The 25,389-nt window shown below is 41.1% G+C and overlaps 1 protein-coding gene across 1 annotated transcript in view; it reads right to left on the minus strand.

Annotated features, from left to right (window-relative positions):
* The window catches only part of ppl (periplakin), a 37,184-nt gene extending 24,749 nt beyond the window's left edge, over nucleotides 1-12,435 (minus strand). Inside the window, exons 1-8 of the mRNA XM_056287584.1 lie at nucleotides 12,347-12,435; nucleotides 12,097-12,180; nucleotides 5,882-5,981; nucleotides 2,664-2,818; nucleotides 2,289-2,409; nucleotides 2,060-2,185; nucleotides 1,681-1,722; nucleotides 857-1,018 (exon numbers count right to left, since the gene is read on the minus strand). Coding sequence (XP_056143559.1) covers nucleotides 857-1,018; nucleotides 1,681-1,722; nucleotides 2,060-2,185; nucleotides 2,289-2,409; nucleotides 2,664-2,818; nucleotides 5,882-5,981; nucleotides 12,097-12,152 — 762 coding nt within the window. The 5' untranslated portion in view covers nucleotides 12,153-12,180; nucleotides 12,347-12,435. The remainder of the gene's footprint in view (nucleotides 1-856; nucleotides 1,019-1,680; nucleotides 1,723-2,059; nucleotides 2,186-2,288; nucleotides 2,410-2,663; nucleotides 2,819-5,881; nucleotides 5,982-12,096; nucleotides 12,181-12,346) is intronic.
* Nucleotides 12,436-25,389: the final 12,954 nt, after the last annotated feature.

Below are 25,389 nucleotides of genomic sequence, written 5' to 3' on the forward strand. Positions count from 1 at the left end.
CCTAATTAGGATATGCTTTGGAGAATGGATGGATGGCTATAATGACTGGTTCCTGCCAGGGGAATAAAACTATGCGTGCTGGTGACAGGACTTAAGTGTGTTAATGTGTTTGTCTCAGTAATAGAGTCATCCATTTGACAAAAGATGTTTTACCAAGAATGCATGTGAATATATTGCCCCTTTTCCACTGCATGGTACTGGCCCAACTTGACTTCGCTCCACTCAACTCTACTCACTTTACTTTTCTGTATTTAGTTTTCCACTGCAGATAGTACCCACTCATGGTGAAGCCCCACCGCTCGCTTGTGGCCGTGTTGACTAGTTTTTTTCTACCTTCTATACCAGCGCTCTATGAGTGTTTCTTCTCAAAAAATCAACAAGACCAACTCCAAATGGCTTCTTCATATGAAAAATACTAGTGTAATTAAGAGATTCACTGAAAAAATTATTTTTTTACATGGCTAGATTATTAAGTAAACAGAGCTGTTCAAATTTTCTTTGACCAGTCAATGGTCTGCAGTGTTTTCACATTACCTTTTAGTATTGGCTCCGCTTGCTTGGAACCTCGACAGAGGTGGTACCAAAAAAGTACCAGGAACTACCCCCAACTTTTGCCCAATAGAAAACCAAAAAAAAGCGAGTTGAGTCAAGCCAGTACCATGAAGTGGAAAAGGGGCAAAAGCGCCTCTCTTTGAATGACTGAATGCATCTATTACTATGTATGTATATCTGTGTGCTTGAGTATTTGTATCCTTGCTTCTGTTCAAGTATGTTTGTGTTAATGTGCCCATCTTTGTGTACGTACATTTTTAACTGAAACAGTGTGTTTATGTGCACATTTTCATGCTTGTGCTACCTCATACTGCCTTTGGCGGGCCGGGTAGTCCAGGTTCATGTCACTCCAGTCATAGTTGGTCCTTTCCTCAGCCTGCTGGTCCATCCAGTACAACTCATTTGTGCAACGCTGCATGAAGTCCCGTAGGCTCAGCAGGTGGCGCTGACGAGCACTGGAGCTGGCCTACGAGAGGGAAGGAAATAATTTATCAATTATTAGGGCGACAGTAGCTTGCAGGCAGAGCAGTTCGTCTGGAAACTGGACGGTTGCCGCTTTGACCCTCGGCTACTCCTTGCAAAAATGTCAAGGAGTCCTTGAGCAAGACACCTAACCCCCAGCTGCTCCTGATGAGCAGGTTGGCATGTTGCATGGTTGACGCCACCATTGGTGCATGAGTGCATGTGTGAATAGGTGAATGTTGGGCCTTCGTTGACTGTAAAGTGCTTTGAGTGGCTGTTGCAGCTAGAAAAGCACTATATAAATGCAGTCCATTTACCATTTATGCACATAAGCACATTTTATGTAGGAATGCATTCACTCACTCAAAAGTAGCAAACATAAATGCACGTAACACTACACGCAGAAGTTAATAATCATCACTTACTTGTTCTACTTGATACTGTCTATCTAATCAGAAAAGATGTCATATGTATATTGGTGGCTAAAGGTAAATATTTATTCGTTATCATATCATCATCCAAATAAATGTGAAAAATTAGCCAAGGGGCTGAAAACACAACCACATATCCAGAAAAATAGGTTCACATATGCACTCATCCACCCTTAGGTATTATTACATAGGGTGTGTACATGTAAGTATGTATTTGGAGTGTTAAGTTTATTACCATGAGCTTGTTGTACTTAAGCTGGAGGCCGCTGACGTAGTCCTTCAGAGTAAAGAGAAAAAGACATAAATAAAGGGAGGGGTCAGGTGGACTGAGGAAGCTTGCTATGTAAATCACCAAGCACATGAAGTATTAAATACTTTCCAACTCGAAGCCTAAATTTACGTTTATATGAAGTGTAAAAAAAAAGTAATTTAAATTCTAATTGCAGCTGATTTGTAAGCAGTTAGTTTCACTGTGTGTAACTGGTGCATGCAACAATAAACTCCATGCTAGTTGGAGTTTATTGTTTCATGCACCAGTATTACATTGTTTTTACAGGGATTATTGCAAAAGTGCAACAATACATTAAAAAACAAAGGACAACAGTAATTAATACCTTGTCCTCGGTGTCAGAGATGTGCGGGGCCAGGGCCTCCACCTCACTATGGAAGATATTGTGCTCTTCAACCTCGTTCTCAACAGTGGGCAAGTCCTGACCAAATCCTTTGTTGTTCAGGTTGTCCTGAGCCAGGAAAGAAAAGGCTTGATCTGTGTTTGGGTTTATCTATGAGAAAGTACATGAGTGTGCTTGTTGGTGTGCATTGGTACATTAGTAAGTCCTTTACCAGTTTCTCATCCATAATCTTGCCCCAGTTAATGCTGGGCATGCTCTCAGAGCGGGTCAGGTGGTAGATATTGTTATGCTCCTCTCGCAGCTTCACCACTCTGTCGCGCAGCTGCTTCATACTAGGTGCGCGCGCACGCGCGCGCACACACACACACACACACACACACACACACACACACACACACACACACGTAATTTGAGCCTCAAGGTTGCAAGGTTATGTGAGTCCAAATACCATGTAAAAAATATTACTCACACACAATGAACCAACACACAGATACACACACATCCAGACAGACACACACATGCACACACAGCATTTAGCCAAATTAGACACCACATTTTCCCCCTGTTGAAAAGGGATTTAACGCACTCCTGCTCAATCATCTCAGCTTGTGGATGCTGGAGATGCTTGACATTGACAGCGTCTTTGTCCAGGCCATTGAGCAGCTCCAGTGAATTGAGGATTCGCTTGTTGGTATCCTCTTGGTACAGTGGCTGCTTACCCTCATTGATCTTACTCACATCCTGTAGCAGAAATAAGCAAAAAACAAAAGGGGGAAGGTGCAGGTGAGGTGTTAGGACAAGAGATACTCATTATTTTAGCCATCCTTGACTCTGAAATACTCTTGAAATACTCCCCTGTAAGTTTTTGTCAGTGGTTGCCTGTTTGTTTTTGAATTTTGAGATTTTGCTGCTTTTGAAGCTTAGCCAAATTTGGTCCCTAGTTAACATTACAACAATTTTTTTTTTTACTTTATATGTTTTGAATATAATACGAAAGTGTACAGACATTGGACAATAGGAAAAATAAATAAATGAATAAATAAAGTAAAATAAATCAAAAATAAATAAATAATAAAACATCCATCCAAATGATAAGTCCAGGCTTAATGGGGCTGGTACAGTCCAATAGGAGACTGACTAAATCTTGGTTTTAGTCTACCTACATAAGATAAAAATGGCTGCCATTAGCTATAGAACCTGTCAGTTGAGCCTCTAAGAGTACACTTTATTTTTTTTTTAAGTGGAAAAACTGCTTGAGGTCTCCAATCCACTGAATATGTGATGGTGGCGATTCTTGCTACCATTTCAACACAATTAAGCATCTAGCTAGTAGAGAAGCAAAAGCTACTGAATTAGCCTGTTGTTTGGCTAAAGATAAGTCCTTTTGGACAACACCAAATGTTGTTGTTAGAGGGGAGGGTTCAAATGGTGTTCCAAATACCTCTGTAAATGTCTCAAAAACAAAGGTCCAATAAAGGGGTAATCTTGGATAAGTCCAGAAAGTATGAATAAGAGAGCCTATATGTGATTTACTTCTGTTACAGTTAGGATCTCAATCAGGGTAAATCTTACAAAACTTTTCATTTGAAAAGTGAAAGTGGTGTACTACTTTAAACTGTATGAGCCTGTGTCGAGAGCAAGCAGAGGAAGTATGGACTCTTTCTAGAATAGACTTTCAATCATCCTCTGACAATTCAACTTCTAAGTCATTTTCTCAAAAAGACTTAATTATAAAAAGGGAAGGGAAATGAATGGCTGCGAGTATGTCATATAAACTAGATATAACTCCTTTATTCTGGGGTTTTATTTCTAGAATCTCATCTAGAATGGATTCTTGTGGCAGTTGTGGACATTGGGATGTTTTATTACAGATAAAGTCACGGATGTGTAGATATTGGAAAAAAAGTGATGATGGATATTTGGGATATCGGATTAAAGGAGGCAAAACGTTTTCACCATACAAGTCTTCAATTGATTTTAGCCCTAGTCTTTCCCATAATTTTAATGGAGAATCAGTCAAAGAAGGCGGGAACATATAATTCCTGTTAATTGGAGCAAGTTTAAACAACGATTGCAGACCAATCATATCCAAGTTCTCTGAGAGTGGTACACTAATGGATTATTACTGAAAGGTGTGACTGTTAGCAGGAGTGCCATACAGAGTAGAGATGCTAGTGAGGTCTGTTTGCAAAGCCACCAGACGTTTTTGTTCTTTGCAAGTATTCCTTGCGAATCCTAGGGGGTTTACCATTCCAAATATAATAAGATACCGTTTTTTCAAGTACATTAAAGTGATACTGACATCAAAATCTGAAAATTCCTATTGATAGGCTATGTTCCGAGTTGGAATGTGACCACGGAGAAATTCAGTGGCCAAAACAGTGCTTCTGCGGCCACTCGAGAGAGATCTGTGATTGACTGTAGATGGTGTCCAATGACAAATTGTGCCGGTGGATACGTAGACACCAGTCAATTTGCATATAGGGTGTGTCCATAGCGAGATGCTATAAAACCACGGAGAAGCCGTTCTTTCACCCCCTCCTGCGAGCTACTTGGCTCAAGTTTGTGCTATTATGCTTAGACTTTATTATCGATCTTGCTACAATGTACTGCTATCTATCTATCTATCTATCTATCTATCTATCTATCTATCTATCTATCTATCTATCATCTGTCTATCTAACAGTTATGTGTATCATCAAACATATTATTCGCCAAATTGTATTGCACTGCACATGCCATGGGCCTACCACCATTTTTTTCTACGGCAAGTGACGAGTGGTACCGAGCCCCACCCACGTGAACACCCAGGAAGACAGTAGCCAATAGCTTTGAATTCATAAAACCACGCCTATTTTCGGTTATGATTCAAACTCCCAATGTTAAAAAATGTGTTCAGAGAGGGCATGTCAGTCTCTCTTTAAAGAATTTTCTAGGAATAAAAATGGGAATACACTGAAAAAAAATAAAAGAATTTAAGCAATATATTAATTTCTACAGAGTTAACATGACCAGCTGAAGATAATGGAAGGAGTGACCATCTGCTGAGGTCATTTTTTTGTGTGTTCTATAAGGGGGGGAGTGATAAGCTCTAAAAACTTTTTATATGCTCATGTTACTTTTATTCCCAAGTAGGTTAAACAATGTTAAATGGGAAGTCTTCATCATGCAGAGCTTGTCTCGCTAATTCACTGTCTAAAAATAGACCACTTTTGTTTTAAGTTTATTTTGTAACCTGAAATGACATCAAAACACTCCATGGTTGATAGAATATGAGGGAGGGAGGCGATGGGGTCCAAAATGCAGAGGAGGAGGTCGTCTGCATACAGTGACAACATCTGTTCATGCCCACATCTCTCTATGCTTTTTATTAATTGCTCATGTTGTAGGGCTATTGCGAGGAGTTCAATAGCTATCATTAATAACAGAGAGAGCAGAGAGCCATACCTGGTGCCACGATGGAGTGGGAAGTATCTTGACTGAGTAGAGTTAGATCAGACAAGAACCATTGGGGCAGTATACAGAGTGTTTATCCAGGACATGAATTTCAGCCCAAATCCAAATCTGCCAAGTGCATGGTAAAAGTAGTCCCACTCTACATGGTTGAAAGCTTTTTCTAACATTACAACTATTTTACTTTCAATCTGTCATCAGAGTACAGCTGAAAATCCCAGACTGAGTCACCTTGGTCAACTAAAATCTGGACAGTCTCTATTGGGCTTAATTCAGGCACCTTTGTGGTTTCCCAACAAAACCAAATTTCAGAGGCTCCTCTATACAGGTTGGCTCCTAGCAGTGTTGTACCTTGTTGAGGTTCTGCTCCGTCTCATAGATGTTCTTCTCCACTTTATCAGCATTCTTCTGCAGCTTCTCAATCAGAGCACCCAACTCCATAGAAGGAGCACTGGAGAAGAGAGCAGGCAAAGGTCACAGAATGAACAAAGAAGAGAGAAGCATCAGGTCATCTGGAGGATTTCAAAGACCAATGTTCTGTGAAAAATGTGCACATTTTCAATTGCTATTGGTGAGGTTATTCATTCTTATTCATTTATCAAATATGTTGTGCTTTGAGGCACATTTCTGGGGCCCACAAGTGTTTTCTTTATTTCATGTTACAACATTTCCCTGTTATTTGTCTGTCCTATTTCACTGATGTCAACACAACTGTAATCCATCTGCTAAATCAAACGATTGCAGTAAATTGACAGCTGGTAAATTCCAAAACTGTCTAGCTGATATTCATCATCCACATTGTTGTTTCTAAATATATATTCAGTTTAAGTTGAACATCTCTCTTATTTCAGTATTTTTAACTTGACATGAACAACACAAGTTTTCACAATTTTTTCATTTAGTGAACTGCAGGTTACACTCAATACCCTCGTCTATTTCAATTGACCAATAATTAAACCAATAATCCCTTAATTATGCTTGAGAGATTTTGTATTTGTGAATGGGGAAATGAATGGCAAGTTTTTCGGGCATAAATCCAATCAGTGTACACATACGTATATTATTACATTTTTGCTTAGTGGATAACATGAACGCTTACTCAGAGGCCATGGATTCTTGACCATACCATATCTACAAATGCCAGATAGTTTGTGGACTGATGCATTTACTTATTGAAGTTTATACAAACATACTATTCAAAATGTCAAAGTCAGATTTAGATTTGACCATCTGCTGACCAACCCCAAGATAGCTGCTGTCAGAGATGACTAAAGGATTACTACGATTAGTACTATGACGACCCATCATCAGCGGGGTAAAACTAACCCATCTTACGACGGTCTAGAGATGGCCGATTAAAATCAAATCATTGGGGGTAAGAATCTACTGGCTAGTGTGCCCTGACACTCAAGTTATTTGTTAGCAAAACTAGTTCTGCGAAAGCAAAGACAAAAAAAAATTGTCGCTATAGGGTTATTCTCCTCTTCTTCTAAGACCATACCTAATAAGCAGAAAGAGGACGACAAAAGGCTGAGTCACAGCTAAAACTTTTCCACTGGAATTCACACACACCCAAACCAGATCAGACCTGATTGGCTGCCTTGTCTGAGACAAGTATAGTACAGTATATTGGGTAACTCCTTGTCTTGTATTGTTGGGATTTTTTATTGAAAGTCCACCATGTGGCAGAGCATCCTCTTCCTCTTAAAACAAATATGAATGATACTGGAGTGAACAGACTGGCTGGGGCGTGGAAATCTACAGCGCTCATGGAAGTCTGCTACTATTGCAAACAAAAATTAGCTCCATTTTCTCAACGATGAAGCCCAAGTTTTATGAAATACAAAGGAAAAATGCAATGCAAAGGTTAAAATTTGCATCATATCACAAAGAAGCATATCTATAATCCACTGATTAATGTCTTAACGGTTGTGTTTAATTAATAAATGTACACTAACATTTACTGACAGGATCACTGTTGGTTCAGGTTGAGAAATAAACGGATGTCTAAGTAAACATCAAGTCTGCTCCTGAATTATCCCTAATTAAGTAGGAGTAGATGTTAATATTTAGCTTGCTATCTCAAAGGTTACCCAATCACAGGGTACAAAACTGACTGAATAAAAATATGAGCAAATACCCATGACTGTGCAAGAAGGTCTCTGAAGAATGAGGGGAGAATGGACAATCTACAGTAAATTAACATGATGGAAAACTATACGGAGATATAAGTGACCATCATTCAGCCTTAGGATGCTGTTGGAGCCCAAAGTATATATAGCCTGCTTTCATTTATTGAGACATTTAAACATGTTACCTCTGTATGAATGAATTTTGCCCTCAGCATCCAGGAGGTATAGACAAAAGCAATTAAAAGTATAAGCCTAGCAATCATTTGTTTTACCAACAGTATTTCTCAGGCAAGATGTGACTTGCATGCAAACAGTAGTCCTTTTTATTATTTCACAGGGGTATCTAAGAAAAAAGCTAATCCACAAATGACCAAATCATGAAAATTTTGTTTTTTTCCCCCATATTAATGACTAGTATAAGGTAAAATAAAAAAGAGTAATAATAATAAGAAAAATACATTGCACTGCTTTTTTGCCTTCAATATGATAGACAAGTGCAGAAGAACAAGGCAGGTAGCCACAACTGATGTTTTTGTAGCTAAAAAGCAGATATATCAGACTGAGCTTATTAACATAAATAGCTAAAAACAGGTTCAACTATGTTTTTTGTCTCGCTTTTGTTCAGTGGTGGCGAAGGTGCTGGTTCTGTGCATATTGTGGCATTTCACCTGGAAATGAAAAGTTAAAGAATGAAGTCATTTACTTCACTGTTTGGATTGATAACAGTGCTATGGCATGTTATGAATGTGACGGTTGATTGTGCTGATTGGTCAGTTTGCAGCAGCATGCTGTCTGCCTCACAGCACCACGACGCTGACAACTGTTTCATTTCAAATGGACCTTTGGGATTGGAAGAGGTCAAATACTAATGCAATTACAACTATCACCATAGTTGTCACTATGTTTGAAAAAAAAATCATCTTTAGAATTGCATCTTTAGAGTTATGCTAATCAAATCTCCATCTGACCTAAAATGATCTTGGTTAATGTTGAGACGCCACTAAGAATAATGCTATTTTTCTGTTACTATGCCCGTTACATTATGCAGCCACTTATATTTTTTGCAAATTATCTGTTTTATTTCATTTTTGTTGTTGTTAAAGCACTTTGTGACACTGCTTTGGAATGGGCTACATGAAACAAAGATAATATGTCCATTATTATCATAATATTGGGTACAAAACTAATTATGATAGTAAAATTATGGCAATACTATATAATAGAAATGCCTCCTCCACAGAAGTCATAGCCGGACACCCTGGATTCAAAACTACAATTTTGATATCAAACATAGCTGAAACATGACTGAACCGCCAAAGGAAGAAGCAAATATTTGCCGAGGCCAGTGGTTCACTACTACTGCCGCAGTAATACTAGTCTTTTAATCTGGCAGGTTGTGAAGTTGTCTACCCACACAGTTTTCTTAAATCTGGTGCAACAGGTGAATGTAATTAAACTGTCAGAAGAGAAAACTAGCATTACTGTGGGTCCTGAGGCACAAAGTTGAAAACCGCTTGTCCCGGCATGTCCAAATGAAACCCTGAAGGTTTTCTCTGCAAGTCAGAAAAATAATAAAGGGTAACATGAGCCAAAGAAAAAACCCTCTCACACATCCATAGTATTTAAAGGCCCCTGGCTGAGTTCAAAAGGCTTGGCATCAAACTCACAGCTACCATGTGTATTTACCTGGACACGGGCTATTGACTGAGAAGCTGTTTGGATAATAAGACCAGCTGGACAATGGCTCTGACAAGGACATCCAGACAGGCACAGAGACCAGAACTGTACTTACAGTAGCATGGATACATACATACATACATACATACATACATACATACATACATACATACATACATACATACATACATACATACATACATACATACATACTTGCATCCTGCTGCATTTCTGGATCTGACCGTACTTTTTTCCCAAATGCTCTTATGCAAAATGTTGTTCATGTCCACAGATCCATTTGCAAACACACCCTTTGTTTTCGTAAATGAAGACTCCCGCTAGACGTCATACATTTCAACAATTAACAGAGAACAAACATTTTAGTTTAGTACAGAAGACAACTCCTTGTAGTTTGCAGCATTTTATAGTAAGGTGCAAACCTTATTTGAAATAAAGACTAACACAGGCTATTACAGTTCAGTTTCAAAGTCACTGTACTACAAATAGTAAATTTCAGATGCATAGATTTGCAAAGCAGAGGTCGTCTATCCTTGCTGCTCATCCTAAACGTTTTTTTCCGGGGAGACTTTTATTTTTGAAGTTTAAAGTTGTTATTCCAGAGAATTGTGGCCTGAACAGAGTACTATGTCTGCTGTGCTCCAAGTGTTTCAGTAATGGATTTCCACCCATCCCCATGGGAGAGTTATGTTTGCTTTGGAAAGTAAATGGCTGTGGAGTAACAACTGGAGATAGAAGTTAACGTCTACAGAGATAGAGGGTGAAACTGACAACAGACACAAGGGCCGTCACAGAGGGTGTGGAGGGCCGAAGTGTCAACCTGCTTATTTACAGTACTACTTAAAACAACATAAACCCAAATCATATCTGGGAGGAGGGTGTCTGTCACCTGATATCATATGATTTCACCTCTGAAACATCTGTTTCCTCTAACATGCTTTGTAATATCCTATGTATGGACTCTTATTTATCTAAATAATTCTATTAATGAGATAATAAAATAATAACGATGATGATGGATTATTATCTCGTTAATTTTCAGCACATGGCTACCATTATCACAGACTTTGGGGTTTCTTGAGCAGCTCTTGGTCAGAGGGCATCAGGAGGTCGAGCAAATGAAACCTCTGAACATCAACATACAGCTAGAATTTTCTCTATGATACTTTTTATACATGCAACAGGGCCTAAATTAACATGTAACATAATTCCAACACGAAAAAAAGCAAACATCTGATCTTTTTTTTTTTTGGTCAACTTATACACCATTTTGCAGTGTGAAACTTCAGCCATTTAAAACCACTGATAGAGTGCCTGCTCCAACTCGAAGATGTCATGAGCCTTACTCTGCAACTACTGACTACCTTATTTCTTTTTTATTTACATGCGCCAACCAAAACCTGAATAAAACCAGCAACAGTGGAAGAACAGGGAGGGTGGATGAGCGTTATAAAAACCGCAAGGCCCATGCTGACTGAGGGCACTCAGAGGATATCGATCACTTAGATAGAGGAGATGCTGTAAATATATGAAAGAATAGAAAGGAGTCAGATAATTTGACCAGACGTATGCAGCTTTCAGCTTTCAAAGCTGCAATTGGAAAGAATGTATCACTCTCACAACAATCAGGGCAATTTTAGAGGTATGAATCAGTTTGTCCAGGAAGTCCTTAAATCAGATAAAATGTTATTTGTCAGATGCACTAGAATATCTTTCAACTAGAGTTGTCATAAAAAGCAGACATTGCAAGATTTGTTTTATATAAAGGAAATAAAAGTTTTAGTCTAGCATGAGTGATGGGCACCATTTTCCTTCCGCCTATTGCACGTGATGTCAATTCTGAAACGATATGCAGCATTGTTCAGCCCTGCCCCTATCTTCACTGGAGTATCCTCCCTGTTGTCTAGTGAGCAGAAGCCAACCATTTTCCAATCCAGTAAGGATAAATAAATTCTCTGTAAAGAGGATATGCCCTTAAAGGTACACTTTCAATAAGTTGTGAAGACAATGCAGGGGGTGTTACGGAGGGGTGTTACTGTTGGGGCCCTCCAGACCTGACAGCCCACCTGATGATGACTGACACTGTACATGATGTTCACTGTTTACTCCGCACCGCCGTCCACAGGGCGCTGTGGAGGCGCTCATGCTGTGCAGTACGTTCATACCGAGGAGGCAGAAATACGTTAATATGAACTCCATAGCTAACCTGGAAATATTTGTCCACGTATCGTAAGAAAACGCAGCATTTGACTGAATAAACCCATAAAACAGGTGCCTAAAGCACATGGCCCACACAAAGACACGACTCTGCTTTGACAAACACAAAGCAACAGATAGAAATGGATAAAATGACAAAACAGAGGAAACGAGAAGGGTGACAGTGGGAGTCTTTGTCATGACGCCAACCTTATCAAACCAGTTACCACCGCTTCTTAGCAGACATGCCGCCCGCCACACCCTCATGTCGAGTTAAAGGACGAAACCTGGTCAAACTGACTAACATCTTAAAATACCCCGTAAATAAAAAAACAAACTGTTATGCTAGCGCCGCATAATACTGTCTGTTATTATTACTGGTTTCTACGTGCCAGTCTCAAAACGCATTACGTGCATTTTCACGGAGGACGGAGGCGTTTCGTTTCGCTGCCAGTTTCGGCGTCGCGAAATCTGGTCTTCTACTTTGGCTATGAAGATATAAACCATTTCCAGAAGTTTTTACAACCAAACTTGGTGACTTACGTGGGTTTAGGCGGCGTGATGGCGACGCTGGTTTTCGAGGACTTTTTCTTGAACATCTCGTCTCTCCGTTACACCTGTCCGCGACTTGAAGGGGAGGAAGCGGAGAAGTCCCACCGGGAATGACAAAAAAAATCAATAAAACGTTTTAGTCTCTGGTTTCCTTTTCACCCGTGTGTTTGTATGTGTGTGCGTGTGTGTGTGTATGTATGTGGACATGTGTGTGTTCGCTGCCAAATTAATGTCCACACACTTTCTAGTACACCGTCAGGGTCTCCGACCAAATCTACCACTCGGCTGTCGACGCAGGAAACAGCAGCAGTCCTACCGCGGCTCTCATCCGGACTGCAGACTTAACCTAACTTAACTTAACTTTAACTTAACTAATCCATGGCCACGGGGTGGTACTCAGACAGGTCGGACCTGTCTAATGTATGACGGGACGGGGCGGGCGGGGCGACGCGACACATCTACAGGGTAGGGTCTGTCCTCTGTCCTACACCGCTCTGCTGAACTTCAGTTTGTCATCAATCCCTCCAGCAGTACACATATAAACCACAGAAATACTAACACCAGTGTTGTTCGTGGCTTCTTCGTGGACTTCACAACTTCCAAGTAAAATATATTGTAGCAAATTCGGGGCAATATATCAACTCCACGACCTCACGTGAGGTGCAATTAATTAAAAAAAAACTAAAAGAGGAGTGGTTGCGGTTTTTTTTACCTGAAAAATAAAATGCTTGCAAACTTTTCTTTGCTCAATCGTAATAAAAAGCAAAAAGTGACTGATGTTTAAGGTATGATCTTTTCAGTATGGGTGAGTAACCACGGTAGTGATTATCATTAGACCTGAGCATGGGCCCTAAAAGGTGCATGATTGTGTAATCACTGGGTTACAAAATACTCAGTATGGACCACTCGCTCTCTGATACTAATGAAAGCCATGTGGGACTTAACAACACGGGCACTCCCTCAGTAATGTGTGTCTAAGCGAGTTGCTTTAGGGTTGCGTTGGTGTGGCCCCTTTGAAGGATTGCACTGACAGAGCCAGTCAAACTTGTTGGTGTCCTGATTATGTATGTGTGTATATATTGCATGAGTCTCTATGTGTGTGCGTGTGCTTGTCAGTGTGTGACAGTAACATTACTTAACATGTGAAAGATGTTAAAGTGAACAAGGCCACTGGCTGAACTGGAAAGCCCAGGCACTTCAAATACGATTACAGATCAACCAGGTGAAAACATTCATTCATTCATTCATTTGTGTCGTCTTTGATCCAAATGTTGAATTTCATTGTCCTTCAGAAGTTTCTCTCCTCAGCCTTTCTCTTGAGTTATTCATATCTTCTTTTTCCGCTCCATCTCTTAATGTCATCTAGCCACATTATGCAATGTCTTCCCACTCCTCTTTTTCCTTCAATCATCCCTTCCAATAACCATGTCATCAGCCTTCCACAGGACCCTTTCAGAATGTGCCCCACAAACTCAAACTTGTGCTCTGCAATATTCTTCATAATGTACATGTCTTCTCCAACCAGTTCCACAACCTTATCATTTGACATAAATCTTCTCCAGTTGATCTTGAGCATTCTCCTGTAGCACCATATTTCAAATGTATTTATCCTTCTTCTTGCTTCCTCTGTCAATGTCCATGTCTGATCCATATGAAAGAACAGAAAAGATATAGGTTTCAATGACCTTTTTCTTTACTGTGATGTTGATGTTGCTTCTCAGACGTTCTTCATTCTACAAGAAAGCCATTTTTGCTTGTCTAAGTCTGGATTTAATTTCCTCCAGACATTTTCCATCTTCATACAGCCAACCTCCAAGGTATTTGTATTTGTGCACTTGCTCTAATTTTGAATTCTTCAGTTTAATTTCGATCTTCTCAGTTTCAACTTTTCCCATAATCATTGATTTGGTATTGTTGCTGTTCAATGTCATTCTGTATCTCTTGCAAGTCTAATTAACAATTTCTATCATTTCTTGGGAGCACCTGCTCATCTTCTGCCAGAAGAACTGTGCCATTAGCATACCTGATGTTTGTCAATTTCTCCCCATTGATTTGTATCCCTCTCCTTCCTTGTCGTGCTTCTTCGATCATGTACAAATAAAAGAGAATTGGAGATAAAATACATCCTTGTCTTACACTTCTTAAGAGGTCTACTTCTTCTGTTTCTCCATTTTCTGTAATGACCGCTGCTTTCTGGTTCCAATATAGATTTTCTATTATTCTTATCTCATGTGCCAGTATTCCTCCTTCTTTCAGTATCTCAATTAGTCACTCATGGTCTACTCGATCAAAAGCCTTTTGATAGTCTATGAACACCAGGTAAACTTTTTTTTTGTTCTTTTGTATCATCCTCTCTCCAATGGTTCTTATTATGAAGATGCTATATCTTGTTCATTTTCCTTTTCTATAACTCAGCTGGCATTCTGAAATCCTTTATCAAAGGATTTTGATTGAAAGTGAAAACATAAATTGGAACTTTAGGTTATATGCAATATGACTTTGAATGAAACACTGCATCCAAATTATAAAGGACCATTGGAAACCGATCATCTTGTCATCAAAATAATTTCCTTCTTTTATGTCCAATGAGGAAGATTTGTTTTACAGAAAAGGCCTGCAGCAGAAAGCACACATCGAAAAACAGCAAAATCGCAGCATGAAGCTAAAAATGTGTCATAAACCATAATAATACAATGCATATCCATATAGACTAATGCTTGCTGGAAAAACTAGACATGGACTCTTCACATTTTAAGATTCAGGATCATCAGAATCAGAATCAGAATCAGAATCATGTTTGTTGGCCATGTAGGTTTGCACAGACATGGAATTTGACTCCGGTTTCATGGTTCTCTCAGTGTACTTAGCATAGAATAACAACACTTAACACAAAAATCTTCAGATATGTACACAAGGATTGCCTATACATATGACAAGGATTGACTAAACATATGACTATATATAATAAGAGGTGATAAGGTGCAATGGTGCAGAGAATATATCAGAGATATTGAATTAGATGTTCGCAGGTTACTTACACATGTGCCTGAGGTAGATGGACATGACAGGGCGTACCAGTATATGTGCAATGTACAGTACAATATATACATAATGGTTGGATTTATTTTACAGTGTAGTAGACCAACAGCGCTACCTAGTGGTGGTTAAGCTAGGCTCTCATATACCCCGGATGTTGACTGCTGCGACAGTCGGAGAGTTACAATAAAGAGGACAAGACGTTGGGAATTGGTCTCCGGCTCAAATCACTGTTATGGATATATTAGCAGTATAAGATACATCCAGATAATATAGCGAATATATTACAGTGGTGACGAGGATGGGATACCTTTAATGTGAGAAGGTAATCCCAGTAGTTAATAAAAGCGGACGAAGCAACGTGACGCTACAAGCTAGCTTACAGCCAGCTAGCAAGAAAAGACTAGCTAGCCAAGCCAAGCACAAGCATGGCGCATTTCATCGGCAATATTGCTGAATACAAGGAAGGTAAAGAGGACTTCGAGTCGTACCTTGAAAGATTGGAGCAATGGATGATCGTTAATGAAGTGGAGGACGGTAAGAAGGCCAATGTTTTCCTGTCTGTGATAGGCGCAGAAGCCTATGGCTTACTCAAGAACCTCTGCATACCAGAAAAACCGAGTAGCCTCACGTATGCAGTACTGAGCGGGAAACTAGCATCCCATTATAAACCCAAGCCACTAATCATAGCTGAACGTTTTAGATTTCAGAAAAGAAACCAACTAGAAAATGAGTCAGTGTCTGATTATGTGGTTGCTTTAAAGCACCTGTCCACACATTGTGAATTCGGTCAGCATTTAAATGAAGCACTGAGAGACCGATTTGTTAGTGGTTTAAAGGTGGAGGCTATTCAGAGAAAGTTGCTCGCAGAACACAATCTGACTTTTGCAAAAGCATGTAAGCTGGCCTTATCTATGGAAATGGCGTCAAAGAATACGCTGGAGATTGCCAGCAAACCAAGCGGAGCTGCAACTGTGAATAAGATAGACAAGAAGAGAACAAGCAAGGGTGCGTGGAGAAGCAAGTCGTCCACCAGCGAGTGGAAAAGCAAGAAACCTACCAGTGATAACTCTAGACCACAGAGAACAGAAACGCACCAACCCTGTTACCGATGTGGAGGTAACAACCATGCAGCTCAAGTATGTAGGTATAAAACCGAGACATGCCACAAGTGTTCCAAGGTAGGGCACATAGCAAGAATGTGTAAAATTAAAAATAGACAGGGACATACACAGTATGTGGCTGAAGACCACAGTCCAAGTGAGAGAGGAGATGGAAATGAGGATGAACTGTTTGGTGCGTATCCGATGAATACAGTGTACTCCACGAATACAGTTGGTAATGGAAAAAAGGACATTAAGGTCAATATTAAGTTAGAAGGAAACCCTGTAGACATGCAGCTTGACACAGGAGCTGCCGTAACCCTGGTATCTGAGATAGTGTACAAGGAACAATCTCTCACACCTGCCACTGAAAGAAAGTAAAGTGCGTCTGTCAACCTTTTCCGGTGAGAACATTCCCTTGATGGGCCAAGTGACTGTCAATGCGAAATATGACAACCAGAGTGGAGATTTACCTCTTGTGATTGTGAAAGGTGACAGACCAGCCCTCTTTGGCCGTAACTGGCTGGCCAATTTTAAACTAGACTGGGCAAGCATATTCTCAGTTACACCAGCAGAACTGTTCCTCAAACGTCAGCCTAGGACCAGGTTCAGCCTGCTGAAGCCAGACCTCGCTCGAGTTGTGGGGGACAAACAACAAAAGCAGAAGGACTATCATGACCAACCCGCCTCGAAGCTGAGACATCTGTCAGAGGGGGACTCAGTACTGATCCGAAACTTCCGTGGAGGAAAGGAGAGGTGGACGAAAGGGACAGTGGAAAAGAGACTCGGACCAGTCACCTACCTGGTGTGGAATGGAGTGAACCGACGTTCAGTCCACATTGACCATCTGCTGTTCGACCGACCCTCCAGTCCTCCTGAGGCATTTCAGTTTCAGGATGACCAGATGGGTATCAGCAACACCTACCCTGCAGATGCGGATTTGGAGGGGAAAGGCACACCTGGAGCCATAGGTGCTAGCCCGTACTCACCTGAAGATACACCCATTCCAAGGATGCAGGCTCCGGAGAAGCTTGCGACACCCTTACGAGTTTCGGTGGGCAAGGCCGTGTCGCCTCCTCACCGAGCATCCACTTCCCCTGAGGTGGTTGAGTGCCGATACCCTAAGAGAGAGAGGGCACCTCCAAAACGACTGTCTTTGTAAGATCAGCCGAGTTCCTGAATAAAAGAGTTCCTGAGAGACTAAATTGTTCAACTCCTGTTCAGAAAAAAATGTGAAAAAGAGTTCCTGAGACTGATATGTAAATGGGCAAATGTGGGTCGAAGTGGGTTGTGTAACCAGTAATGACCAAGTAAAAGATGTTGAAAGTAATTTGCCATATCAGCATGTTTTAGAGTGATAATATTTTATTAGGGGAACTTCATAGTTTAAGGGGGAGGAGTGTAGTAGACCAACAGCGCTACCTAGTGGTGGTTAAGCTAGGCTCTCATATACCCCGGATGTTGACTGCTGCGACAGTCGGAGAGTTACAATAAAGAGGACAAGACGTTGGGAATTGGTCTCCGGCTCAAATCACTGTTATGGATATATTAGCAGTATAAGATACATCCAGATAATATAGCGAATATATTACAGACAGTGTTAAGCGTTCATTTGAATAACAGCCCGCAGAAAGAAGCTGTTTTTATATCTGGTTGTTTTGGGGTACAGTGCTCTGTAGCACCTACCAGGGGGGAGGAGTTGGAACAGGTTGTGACCAGGGTGTGATGGGTCTGCAGTGATGTTGCCTGCCCATTACCTGAGTCTGGAGGTGTATATGTCCTCAATGGAGGGCAGGTTGGCACCAGTGATTTTCTGCAGACCTAACTGTCCATTGTAGTCTGTCCCTTTCCTGTTTGGTTGCCAAACCAAACCAGACAGTGATGGATGTGCAGAGGACAGACTGGGTTATTGCAGTGTAGAACTTAATCAACAGTTCCTGAGGCAGGTTGAATTTCTTGAGCTGGCAGAGAAAGTATATCCTCTGCTGGGCCTTTTTGATGAGTGTGCCTATGTTGGATGTCCACCTCATTTTAGTGTAAAACAGGCAGTCTCCTTGCGGAGGAGGTTAAATGAACTCCTCTTTCCCGGGCAGTTTAGGGCTGCCCTTTATCAACATATGCAGGGGAAAAAGAGGCAAAATTTGTCATTAAGTTGATCTAATGTCTACTGACATATTGGTCTAAGCGGTCAATGAACAAGACTAGACTCCGTTTTGTAAGAAAGAAAGCCTGTTATTCAGTTCACACAGTTGAAATATAATTTAAAAGGTGCCCTCTTTAGTTTATTAAGCCATAAAAATCATTGTAACAAAAGAAGCTTCCCCATGCCACAAATTCCCCCTAAGGCCTCACTGAACCCAATCATCTAATTAATGGTTTCTTTGAAAAACAATGGTGGTTTGAGGGTTTCAGATGATATTTACCAGTATTACAATATGCCACGTAAACATCAAAGTTAACAAATCTTTTGCATGAAGCAATAGCATAAAGACATTTAAAGAAATTCAGTTACATGGAGCTCAGCTCAGCCATGAAATTTATTAAAAAAAAACCCTTCGTCATGTTCAAAGTGTGCATTTGTGTGTGTGTGAGTTCATATTTTTGTATGTTTTTTCTGTATTGTGAGCAACGCCTGTAATTAGCATCCTCACTCATTCCCTTCATGGTGAAAGATGATGGTTCTCCCAGGGGTCATGACATCTAACCTTCTAGCAAGCTCAATTTCAAAGGAGCTCAAATTGTACCAGAACCAATTTGGCTCAAACGTAAATCTCCTTCTTTTTTCTTAGAAATTACTCTGGTGACACAGTCACTGGAGTGAACATCTGAATGTACTGAGAGAAAAAAAATTGAAATGAAAAGGCAAGTAAAGAACGGCCTTATAGAAAGATAGCATGTGAGTGCTGAAGCAGGCATCGACAAATTGTCAACATGTCACTGATTAGCCACATTATCTGTGTTTCTGCTAATATTTAGTAAATGCAAGGCCATATCGACATTGCCATCAGTAGAATAAGTTATGCATGTTTAATACAACACATTGCCTCATCCAACAGATGTTTGCAATTTGGCGAAAGGGGTGTAGTGCACTGATTTGGAATTGGTTTGGGGACACAGATGTTTCTAGGGCAGAAGACAATTCAAAGAGTCAACATGTTAAGTTAGTTGAATATCTGCTGCAAATGCAGGTTATGTTGGATCTATCCAGAGAAAAACAGTGCATTGTGCACTTTGATTTCCTCATGTCAGTGTTACCTTCGTTCATTGTTCTCTCAGCCCTGTGGTCCCATTGTAGATTTACCAAACCCTTTTAGGCCCTACTGTATGTTCCCTCAGCCATATGTTCACTAACCAGATTTCCCTTCTGATCTTGAGACTATTTTGCTCACTTCACTCTATGTACCGTCAGTCTTTCATTTAAAGCATTTTTTTTTTTGCTGAGGAAATAGTACCATGATGGCTTCCTCATCAAAGATCTCCCCAGTTCCTTATTATGTTGTTGAGTGGTTGGTCACCACCAGCAGTGTGGGTGTCTCCATGACATCTCAACAAGGTGATTGTTATTGTACATGTGTATGTTTCATTCTTACTATGTAGACTGGTATGAAACAAAAAAAAGAAGAAATGCATTCATTCCTTTGTCACCCCATAGTCCACATTCCACCTGAAGGTGGAGTGTGGACTAGCTTTGAGGTGTGCCTGGCTGTCCCTGGGACTGGGAAGTCTATTACTACAAAAAGAATGGGTTTGGTATTTTAAGTATGACAGATAAATCTCGAGACACATTTTTGACATGGGTGGTGCCATACACTTGTAGCTCTGAAAAACATTGATGCTGCTGTATGTGGCTGTTAGAGCTGGACATTTTAAATTGCCTATTCAGTAAGTGCTTTAACCCTCTTTCTGGTAGGTCTCTGCATTTCAGATGACCGAGCATGCTTTTATGAGGCTAGGTCCAATGTGAAAGACGACATTTCTCAATACGATTTCGAGAAAAAAAAAAAAAAACAGAAAAACTTAGACCTGGATTATGGTTTTCACCTTTACCATCTAAGACCAAGGTTTCACTTAACATTTACTGCATTTATTGTGTATATTGCAAGCAAAGATATGTATTGGTTGTGAACAAGTTGCAACTATACAGGATATCTAGATCCCGGATATAATTACGTATATGTTCGCCTCTGTCTCGGATGTTTGTTTTTCACCTGCAGGTGGAGAAGCTGCACAAATATTTGGGATGGTGGTCTGCTGATTCAGACAAATACAATGTTCCATTCTTAGTCCTATTTGTCTATATCCGAGTCTGTACACAAGTCATTCCCCCAGCGGTTATCTATGCAACAGGAGAGCCGCACCTCATACTGGTATGAGATGCGAGGAGTCGGTGTACACACCTGCATGTGTGAACCTGCTTGACTAGAAAATACTTTTGATTTATCCCCTTTCCCTTTCTCAGTTTGCATTCTGAAAAAGGTAAATGGTGGTTCACTTTCTTTCCCTATTCTACTCCTAACATGACCCTCTCCTTTTACTCCATCCATACCTAAAGCCACAAACAACACAAAGGCTGCCGATCAGACTTGGTACTTAAGTACTGCTGTGACTGACGTCTCATCTGCACTTGTATTCCATGATAACAACAGCTGTCAGGGTTTCGTTACATTTTGTAGTACAGATGCTTTTATCTCTCGGTCCTCTACTTCTTCTCCAGTAGATGTCATTCATTACTTTCTCTCACATTATCGCTATAGTTCCAATCCCTAACTTTATTGTTTTAAATCAGTGTGTGCTCTACCTCTGTGTTTGTTCTCTCTCTCTCTCGCTCTCTCTCTCTTGCTCGCTCTCTCTCTTTCACGCTCTCTCTCTCTCCCCTCCCTCTCGCTCTCTCTCTCCCCTCTCTCTTGCTTGCTCTAAAATTCCTTGAACTTAATCCCACAACCACCTCGTTTTAAAGTATTTGTTCAGTCATTCTTATGACACCTTTCATTTTTGCCTTTGAATGAGCCAGCTCTTCAACAAATAACATTAGGACTGTGTGTGTGTGTTTGTGTGTGTGTGTGTGTGTGTGTGTTTGTGTGTGTGTAATCATATCAATGTGTGTAGTCTGCAGATGCAAATTTGTTGCCTGTGTGTTAGTGTGTATTTGGATATTTCTGTTTTTGGTGTATGCATGTGCATGTCTGTACATGTGCGTGCGTGTGTGTGTGTGTGTGTGTGTGTGTGTGTGTGTGTGTGAGAGAGAGAGAGAGAGAGAGAGAGAGAGAGAGAGAGAGAGAGAGAGAGAGAGAGAGAGAGAGAGAGAGAGAGAGAGAGGATGTGTGTGTCTGTGTGGTGTGTGTGTGTGTGAGAGAGAGAGAATTGTGTGTGTGTGTGTGTTTGTGTGTGTGTGTGTGTGTGTGTGTGTGTGTGTGACTGCAATACACCCATTTAAAATGAGCTCATACTTCAACGTGTGCGTTTCTCAGAGGCAGATAAGATATTCAGTTTGACAGATAACCTGGGATATGTCATTACCTATGTTGTAATAGGAGAGCACTTTGGGTTTTACAGCTAGGTGTGCCCTCCCAGGTCAGGAGTGTCATTGCTAAGTAGGAGAGCTGAAGGAGGAAACAGACTACACTGATCAGAAATGTAGCTTTTGTTCATTAATAAAAGAGACACAAGTGACAGATGGACTGATTAAAAATGAAAACGGCGACAGTGGTCAAATGCTCCATTGATGGTAACTGATTTATCATCTCTTTGGGAGGTTAATCTTTGCCTTCATAAGGGTCATATCTATGAGCAATATGTGGTGTAGGCGTTCAAGTACAGAGGATCTGTGCTGTTTGCTCTTATCCCTGCTGGGTGGAATGACAGCAGCCTCCAGGAAGGTAAAATACCACCCAAAAGATGACTATAAATTGTCAATTTAACTTCCTTCATGTGAAGCCCTCAGTGTTATAACCCATGGACATGCCTCTATGTGCTGCACTAGACTGTAGCCTGAAGACTCTGTGCTGCTTGTTAGCTATTGGAGATGAAGATGGCGGCGTGAACTCACTTTTGCGGCGGCCTCACCCAGTACCAACTATGCAGTGTCTTTGGCCACGTCTACGTCTGCATCTAAGTTTGTCATTGTGTGAAGTTTTTATTTTGATCATCGATTTTTTTCGTCCTGTGATGGCCTGGCGGCCTGTCCAGGGTGTCTCACCACCTGCCGTCCAATGACTGCTGGGATAGACTTCAGCAACCCCGCGACCCTGAGAGCAGCGCGAGTATAAGGTGAGGACACTCACAAAGCCACAGACATGATCCAGTAAGTGCATAGATGATTTTACTGAATGACATCAAGGTAACAAGAGAGAAACATACACAACCCAAGTAACCTGGAAGTACACAATACATTCCTGGCGCCACCCTCTTCCAGTACAACCAAACCAACCCATAACAACCATAAGGCAACTAAACAACAGTGTGCAGTGTGCAACAGTAATCATGCTGATTACTAACTGAACCAGCAGAGGGTTCATCTGGAAGAAGAGAACTGAGAACGCCAATGGGCAGAAAGGGCAGTGGAGCAGGCTCGACTATGGCAGGGGGAATGTCGGGGCCTTTGGGAGGGGAGACATCAGTATCCGTGTCAGGCGTGTCATCGTCTGCGTCATCAAAGAAGACCACGTCAGGGGCGTGAATGAGGTGGAGCCATGTGAGTACGATGAAAATTTCTAGAGGGGGAGTGCCTAAATGAGTAATAGCAGAATCTTTGCAATGTAAATTATCCTCCACAAAGGCCATAAGCCTCTGGAACAGGTCCTCTGGGTTCTCATTTGCCTCCAGTGTAATTGCTGCAAAGTCTATAAAGGGAGCACCCATAAATAGGAATCCATAGTGCGTCCAAATAGTCTGCCAAATGTAAGCTACAGACGTGGAATTTCTGACGATTGTGTTGCATGAGACGACTGAGCAATAATTGGCTATTTGCCAATTATTGGACTATATCTTATGTAGAAGATGCGATCTAAAAGGGATTGGCGACTGCAAGGTGGTGACAGGGGAGAACGTAGCTAGGTAGCATTGGATGGTGGTCTGTATGATGACTTCAGAGACCAAGAAGAGGAAGAAAGTGAAGGCAGAGCCGAAGATCAAATGGTGGAAGTTGAAGAAAGAAGAATGTTGTGTTGAGTTCAGGGAGGAGTTAAGACAGGCGCTGGGTGGTAGTGAAGAGTTGCCGTATGGCACTGCAGAAATAGTGAAGGAGACGGCTAGGAAGGTACTTGGTGTGTCATCAGGACAGAGGAAGGAAGACAAGGAGACTTGGTGGTAGAATGAGGAAGTACAGTAAATTATACAGAGGAAGAGGTTGGCAAGGAAGAAGAAGTGGGATAGTCAGAGAGATGAAGAACGTAGACAGGCGTACAAAGGAGATGCAGCGTAAAATGAAGAGAGAGGTGGCAAAGGCAAAGGGAAAGGCGTACGGTGAGTTGTATGACAGGTTAGACACTAAGGAAGGAGAAAAGGACTTGTATCGATTGGCTAAACAGAGAGACCGAGCTGGGGCGGATGAGCAGCAAGTTAGGGCGATCAAGGATGGAGATGGAAATGTGCTTACAAGTAAGGAGAGTGTGCTGAGAATGTGGAAGGAGTACTTTGAGGGGCTGATGAATGAAGAAAATGAGAGAGAGAGGGAAGGTTGGATGATGTGGGGATAGTGAATCAGGAAGTGCAGTGGATTAGCAAGGAGGAAGTGGGGGAAGCTATGACGAGGATGAAGAGTGGAAAGGCAGTTAGTCCTGATGACATACCTGTGGAGGCATGGAGATGTTTAGGAGAGATGGCAGTGGTTTTTTTAACTAGATTGTTTAACACAATCCTGGAAAGTGAGAGGATGCCTGAGGAGTGGAGAAGAAGCATACTGGTACCGATTTTCAAGAACAAGGGTGATGTGGAGAACTGTAGCAACTGCAGAGGTATAAAGTTGATCAGCCTGTGGGCCCAGGGACCACGGCCCTGCCCAGAGCTGCACCCGAAGAGGAAACACCGAGGGCTGTCTAACAGGACGTGGAAGCGGGGCTGGCTAAGCTAACTGCTAGCCCATGCAAACCAACAGCTCCGACAGGCATCCAGGCTGGAGTTCGTTTTCTGGACAGAGGAATTTTTTTTGGACTATGTTGCACTGAGTGGACTGTGTTGTTAACTGTTTGTGTTTGTGTGTGTGTGTGTGTGTGTGTGTGTGTGTGTGTGTGTGTGTGTGTGTGTGTGTGTGTGTGTGTGTGTGTGTGTGTGTGTATGTGTGTGTGTGTGTGTGTGTGTGTGTGTGTGTGTGTGCGTGTGTGTGTGTGTTTGTGATGTTTTTTTGTTTTTTTGATTGTTTGTTTGTTGTTGTTGGGGTTTTTTTTTTGCTTTGTTCTCTTAGTTTTTGTATTATTATTTTTTGGTGGTGTTGTTTTTGGGAAATTTTGGATGTGTGTTTTTGTCTTTTGTGTTGCACTGCTGTGGACTGGGAGAAAATAAATTTCTTTTTTTGTGTATATATGAGAAATTACAATAAATTGTTCCTGATTCCTGATTCCTTTTGAACACAATCATTTTTATGCTAAGCTACACTGTGTTAGATTATGAGCAAACATGCACAATATGTGGATCCCTAACAGTTTCTGCAATGGACAGAACTGTAAAGTTGTACATTATATATTTTGAAAATCTGTTATACAGTATGTCCATCTTTTGATGCACTTGCGTCATATTGTTAGTAATGTATAACCAAGACTCATTAGGTTGCGGGAGTCGTTCACTTCCTGACACCCTTACCTGGATAAGAAATCCTGGGCCTTTAACTATAATTGTTGCTAGATCCCATAAAGTGAGGGTACCCATTGGCCATTTGGTTAGGGTTAAGGTTAGGTTGTGTATAGGTCAGGGTTAAAGGTTAGAGTTAAGTTTAGGTTGTGTTTAGGTCTGGGTTAAAGGTCGGGGTTAAAGTTAGGTTGTAGTTCACCCATTGCGTCTCATCTGTCAACCATCTGTACCGCCCATTTGTACCTTCACTTCGTGGGATCTAGCGTCAACTTTTGAATCCTACTGAAACTACTGAAACCTAACAAATGCATTTTCCAGTACCTCAAGTACAAACGAGGAAACAGACAAATTTCTGTTTCTCTGT

This window comes from Lampris incognitus, chromosome 10 (genome assembly GCF_029633865.1).
Source record: "Lampris incognitus isolate fLamInc1 chromosome 10, fLamInc1.hap2, whole genome shotgun sequence".
In the NCBI taxonomy this organism is placed as follows: Eukaryota; Metazoa; Chordata; class Actinopteri; order Lampriformes; family Lampridae; genus Lampris; species Lampris incognitus.